The following is a 6,599-nucleotide window of genomic DNA, read 5'->3' on the forward strand; positions in this document are numbered from 1 at the left end:
GTGCTGGGATTACAGACTTGCATCACCACACCTGGCAGTACTTTTGTTTTGTTTTGTTTTTTCTGGTACCAGGAATCGAACTCACAACCTTGTGCTTGCCAGGCAGGTGCTGTGCCGCTGAGCTAAATCCCCAGCCCCAAAGAGAATGTTTTTTGTTTTTTTTGTTTTTTGTTTTTTTCTGGTACGGGAATTGAACTCATAACCTCACGCTTGCCAGGCAGGTGCTGTGCTGCTGAGCTAAATCCCCAGCCCCAGTACTTTTGACATGATCAATAAATATTTGACCCAGAGGAGAACTTTTCCATCTCTAAGAAAAGTCACTATAGATGACACATTTACACTGCCAACAGCAATGAACAATCTGATGCCTCCCTGCATGAAAATCCAGAACATTCTTGATTTACATGCTGGGAACCTCAGCTCTACGCACATTCTTAATATCTTGTCACTTGAATCAGTTAATTTTAGAAAAGGGCTGCATTTTTGCTTATTGTTCTGAGGGACGTCTTCAACTAGAATGAGATTACCAATGTGCCACTAATAAAAAAAACACTGTTTACTGACTGTTAACTATGTACTAAGAGCCAACCCATGCAGTACTTTAAGTACTTTTTTTGGGAGTACAGGGATTTGAACTCAGGACCTTGCACTTGCCAGGCAGGCGCTTATGCACTGAGCTATACTCCCCACCCCAGTACTTTTTTTTGAGGGGTTCAGTGTTTCCCAGGCTGGCCTTGTGTACTTTTTTTTGAGGGGTCTGCTGTGTTTCCCCAGGCTGGCCTTGCACTTGTGATCCTTTTGCCTCAGTCTCATGAACAGATACCATTTGGGGGCAACGTGAGGGTCAGAAAGAGATGTTCTCAGGTACCCAATGTGGGACCAGGGCTTAAAATTTGCAAAGCAGTGTTGTTTGTTTGCTTTTTCTTTTTGAGACAGGGTCTCACTATGCAGTTCAAGATGGCCTTGAACTTACTTATGTAGCCAAGGCTGGCCTCAAACTTGCAAGGATCCTCCTGCCTCAGCCTCCTGCGTGCTGGAATTACAGGCATGCACCATCATGTCTGGCTTGTTTGTTTTTTTTTGTTTTTTTTTTTTCCTGTCTTTTTGAGACAGGGTCTCAATATGCAGCTCAGGCTGGCCTTGAGCTCACTTTGTAGCCCAGGCTGGTCTCAGAACTCACAACGATCCTCCTGCCTCAGCCTCCCGAGTGCTGGGATTACAGGCGTGAGCCACCGCACCTGGCTGTTTGTTTGTTTTTTGAGACAGGGTCTCACCATGTAGCCCAGGTTGGCCTTGCTCACAGTGATCCTCCTGCCTCACCCTCCCGAGTGCTGGGATTACAGGCTGCCTCTTAAATCTTCCCCCTACCCCTCAATTCCCTTTGTGGCCTCTAGCATTTGCCACACAAAAGATTCTATCACCAACTGATTTGATCCCTTCCCTGGCCTCAATTTCTTCATTTGGAAAACACTGTCTCAAAAAAGCTGAGCTCCCTGAGGCTCTTTCAGTCCTGATGTTATTTGTGTCTCATGTAGAAACTGTTTCAGACATACAGGTTCAGGCAAAGGGTAACACTCTTAAGCCTGCTGGATGCTAGATACTTTATAAGGATGACCTTTTCAATCTTTAACAATCCTGAGATGCATCCTATCTTGTCACCCTCATTTTACAAGTGAAGAAACTGAGCCTTGAAGAGGTCAAATGACATGACCAAGGTCACCCCTCCAAAAATGCCCAAGTTAGCTGGGTGTGGTGGTGCACGTCTGTAATCCCAGCACTCAGGAGGCTGAGGCAGGAGGATTGCTACAAAGTTCGAGACCAGCCTGGGCTACAAAGTGAGCTCAAGGCCAGCCTGAACTGCATAAGGAGACCCTGTCTCAAAAAGATAAAAAACAGCCCAAGTTAGATTTGCTAGTGCCAGGCAGACATCAGACTCATTTCATGATGTTGGCTTTCTCCCTCATTATCAGGCAGTCTGGGTGATGGGCACGTGCCCATCCCCTCTCTCCAAGCTGTCCTAAAGCCCCAGTGAATGACGCTCTAACATCTCCGTGCCTAACAGAACTCTGCAGCTTCAATCTCGGGCTGCTGGGCAGGAGGGAGCCCTGCTTCCTTTCCACAGGTGGGAGGACAGGTGGTCTCACTTCTCTGAGCATACATCGTCCTGACCGCTGCAGGGGTGGGAAATGGGGAAACAGAATAATGAGATAATGGTCTGGTAGGACAAGCAGGTAAGCACTAGGTTGTAAGTGCACAGGGCAAAAGGGCAGAGATAGGGGAAGTACAGTGCCCTGGATGGAGGGAGGAGCCAGCCAGGGCCAGTCAGGGGTGGCTAAACCTGTCTCAGCCCAGAGCAGGGACAAACAACAGCACCGTGCACATGGCCCAGGCAACCTCCCTTTCCCAGGATGCCACCAGTGTGGTGCAAAGTGCAGGGTGCATCAGGAGAGCTGGGTCCCAGATCCACGGCTACCTCCACACAGCCTGGACAGCGACCTTGGACAACCCCCATCCTCTCTTGGGCGTCTGCCGGCCCATCAGTACAGTGAAGGGTGGGGAAGCCAACAGTCTACACAGCCAGAGCCCGTGGGGGTCCCCAATGACCCCCCAACTTCCTGAGAGAGGGGCTGCCTGAGGGAGGTGCTAGAGCACAATCCCAGGCAAAGGCCTGAGGAATGGGTTGCTATCCTCCACCCTCTCCCACTCTCCAGGACCCAGGACCTGTCCCTCCCTCTAACCCCAAGTCTCATTCTCCCCCACCAAGACAAAGGCCCTGCCCGTACTGGTCTCACCTCCCTATTCTATCCCAGACCCTCCCCAGGCCTGGGTCTCCGCCCCGCCTCTAAACCTTGGGATCCAAGTCCAGGAATCCCCACCCTCGCCCCCAGCCCCTCCTCTTCGCGCGCGACCGCCCCCACCCCTAGCTCTCACCGGGCAGCAGCCACACCCGCGGCCGCGGCGACCCCCGCGCTGGGTCGCGGGCTGCCCAGCAGCCGCCGCGTCGCCGCAGAGATGCTGCAAAGCCGCGGAGCCATGTTGGAGCAGCGTAGGTTAGAGGAAGGCCCCGCCCCCGCTGCCGAGTTCGAGGAGGGGCGCGTATGGGCCCCGCCCCTGCGGCTCGCCCTCCTTCCTCTGTGCGCAGGCGGGTGGGCGTAGCAGCCCTGCTGCCTGTAACTCGTAGATGCTGGGCAGAAATCCGGATGCAGTTGCCTGAGCCCCAGCAGCTCTGCAGCTGACTCGCTCCGTTACATTAAGCCAGCCTTTTCCCATTCAGAGCCCCAGTGCTCTTCTCGGTGAAATGGGAACATCAAAAAATAATACCTAGGGGCCGGGCGCGGTGGCGCACGCCTGTAATCACAGCACTCGGGAGTGAGGCTGAGGCAGGAGGATCCTTGCGAGTTCGAGACCAGCCTAGGCTACCAAGTAAACTCAAGGCCAGCCTGAACTGCATAGCGAGACCCTATCTCAAAAAGACAAAACAAAACAAAACAAAATCTAGGATTTCAAGGATGAGTCGAGGAGGATCAGTAAGCCCCTTGAAATTCTGGACAGTTACAAAGGCCAGTTAGGCGTGGAGGCACATGCTTGTTATCCCAGCATTCTGGGAAGCCGAGGCAGGAGGATCATAAGTGTGAACCCAGCCTCAGCAGCTTAGCCACTTGGCGAGACCCCCTCTCAAAAAAAAAAAAAAAAAAAATTTAAAACGGCTGAGGATGAGTCTTAATGTGAAGTCACAGCGTTCATTCCCCATTCTGGTGGTGGGGATCAAACTCAGGCCCTCACACATGGGAGACAAGTACTCTACTACTGAACTGTACCCACAGTCCCTACCCCATGAGTTCTGCGCGGGCAGGATGTCCGCTGGCAGTGGTTATCACATTATCAAAGAAACAGCCTCTAACAATTTAAGAGAGAGGCAAAGCTCTGGGCACCCAGAATGCTTTCTTTTACCAACGTTTGCTTTTACAGCCTTCTCAGTCTTCTCTACCGGAGCCTCCTAGAACTTCGCGTCCTCCTTTTTTCCACGCCCAACTCCTTGCTTTTCAAACCAATCCCTTCTCAGCCCGCAGTCCTGCAGATCACAGACATGGACGCAGAGCCTGCAGACCCCGCGGAGGAGGGGGCAGGGACACAGACATACGGTATCCCTAGAGAATGTCCACCCACACACTGGTAGTTCCTCCTATGCTTGGGATAAGAGAGTGGAGGACATTCTTTAATGTCATGACTCCTGCAAATATTGAGTTTTGGGCCGGGAGTGGTGGCACACGCCTATAATCCCAGCATTTGGGAGGCTGACGTAGGAGGATCCTTGCAAGTTTGAGGCCAGCCTGGGCTACAAAGTGAACTCAAGGCCAGCCTGAACTGCAGAGTGAGACCCTGTCGTAAAAAGATCCAAAAAAAAAAAAAAGAAAAAGAAAAAGAGTCTACCTGGCTAAGTACTTCGCCACCTTCTGAGACACCAGAGGTTGGCAGACCCACAACACTTTCAGGAGTCAGGGCTTGGTGGGGCAGACAAACACCAAGTCACCACTGACTTCCAGCCCCTCCAGGACAAAGGTTTTATCCACTCATCATCCTTCCCTCAACTCTCCTGCCTGACACATTAAGTATTTACTGCGTAAGTGAAAAATCTGCACAGAAATGTGTTTGCCAATTGTGAAAGGGACAACAGGGAAGTATGAAAAGGACTTCTAGTGGGAGTGAGGGACAAGGGAAGAGCTAAGCAGACTTCAAATGTCTGTTATGACTTCTGTAAGGAAGTTAGGTTTGAACTAGGATTTTTCTTCTTGAGCTTTCTAATGCTGCTACAATCAAAATGTATTATTTGTGTGATTTATTTAAAAAGGAACCGTATATCAACACGATTTTGGTTTTGGTTTTTTGAGACAGAGTTTTACTATGTATTCCAGGCTGGCCTTGAACTCACTATGTAGGTATGGTGATCCTCCTGCCTCAGCCTCCCAAGTACTGAGATTACAGGTGTGCACCACCATGCCTGGCTAATTGGAAACCAGAATCAATTGTTATAAACAGACAAAATCATCAAAATAAATTAGAATGAGAACAGTGGTGTTGATACTCCACTGTAGCTAAAACAGAAACCTGCAGTTTGAACCCTGTATAAATAAAGTAGCCAGGCATGATGATGCATGCCTGTAATCCCAGCACTTAGGAGGCTGAGGCAAGAGGATTGCTGCAAGCTCACAGCCAGCCTGGGCTACATAACAAGACCATGTCTCAAACAACAACAAAAAACAAGACTTTAAAAAAAAAAAAAAAAAAAAAAAAAAGGATACTCTTCCGCCGCTATTTTAAATCTAGCTCCATACAACGCTCCCTTGCCTCCAGCACCCCGCTCCCCGCTCCGAGCCCGACCGCGCGCCCGCTCGCCCCTACCGACCGCTCCGCCACCATGGAGGACCTGAACAAGTACAGCAGTATAGAGGAGTTCGCCGCGCGGTGCAAGATCAATGAGAGCAAGAACCAGCAGGATGACGGTAAAATGTTTATTGGAGGCTTGAGCTGGGATACAAGCAAGAAAGATGTGACTATTTGTCTCGATTTGGGGAAGTTGTAGACTGCACAATTAAAACAGGCCCAGTCACTGAAAGATCAAGAGGATTTGAATGTGTGCTTTTCAAAGATGCCGCTAGCGTTGATAAGGTTTTGGAACTAAAAGAATACAAACTGGATGGCAAATTGATAGACCTCCAAAGGGCCAAAGCTTTAAAAGAGAAAGAACCCCCTGAAAAGGTGTTTGTGGGTGGATTGAGCCCCGATACTTCTGAAGAACAAATTAAAGAATATTTTGGAGCTTTTGGAGAGATTGAAAAATATTGAACTTCCCATGGATACAAAAACAAATGAAAGGAGAGGATTTTGTTTCATCACATACACGGATGAAGAGCCAGTCAAGAAATTGTTAGAAAGCGGATACCATCAGATTGGTTCTGGGAAGTGTGAAATCAAAGTTGCACAACCCAAAGAGGTATATCGGCAGCAACAGCAACAACAAAAAGGAGGAAGAGGCGCTGCAGCTGGTGGCCGAGGTGGTACTGGGGTCACGGCCGAGGTCAGGGCCAAAACTGGAACCAAGGATGTAATAACTATTATGATCAAGGATATGGAAGTTACAATAGTGTCTATGGTGGTGATCAAAACGACAGTGGCTATGGCGGATATGATTATACCGGGTGTAACTATGGGAGCTATGGATGTGGCCAAGGATATGCAGACTACAGCGATCAACAGAGCACTTATGCCAAGGCATCTCGAGGAGGTGGCAACCACCAAAATAGTTACCAGCCATACTACAGAGGAAGACATTGGAGAAAACAGGAGATGCTTAAGAAATCTTCCAGGACAGCACTGAAGATTGGTCTTCTGTTGCTCTAATGATTACGTAGTAAAAGACTTTCTAGTGTACAAGACACAACTGTGTCCAACTGTATATAGCCGCCAGTTAGTTTTCTTTGTTTTTACTTTGTCCTTTGCTGTGTGTTATGACTCTGTGGATTTGTGTTTATACAAATTTTATTTGTATGATTTCTCATGTTAAACCCCAAATAAATGCTTCCTTATGTGAAAAAAAAAAA

General features: G+C 48.9%; 1 protein-coding gene and 1 pseudogene across 2 annotated transcripts in view; one reads left to right on the forward strand and one right to left on the reverse strand.

Moving 5' to 3' along the window:
- The window catches only part of Nipsnap1 (nipsnap homolog 1 (C. elegans)), an 18,846-nt gene extending 15,761 nt beyond the window's left edge, over positions 1–3,085 (reverse strand). The window contains exon 1 of one of the 2 annotated variants that reach the window (XM_013520427.1): positions 2,932–3,085. In XM_013520427.1, coding sequence (XP_013375881.1) covers positions 2,932–3,035 — 104 coding nt within the window. In that variant the 5' untranslated portion in view covers positions 3,036–3,085. The remainder of the gene's footprint in view (positions 1–2,931) is intronic. The other variant, XM_005396213.2, reaches the window with a different exon arrangement.
- A 2,245-nt stretch (positions 3,086–5,330) lies between these two features.
- On the forward strand, positions 5,331–6,599 carry LOC102009251 (annotated as a pseudogene).

The sequence above is a fragment of the Chinchilla lanigera genome, unplaced genomic scaffold, assembly GCF_000276665.1.
Source record: "Chinchilla lanigera isolate Chin_1 unplaced genomic scaffold, ChiLan1.0 scaffold00054, whole genome shotgun sequence".
In the NCBI taxonomy this organism is placed as follows: domain Eukaryota; kingdom Metazoa; phylum Chordata; class Mammalia; order Rodentia; family Chinchillidae; genus Chinchilla; species Chinchilla lanigera.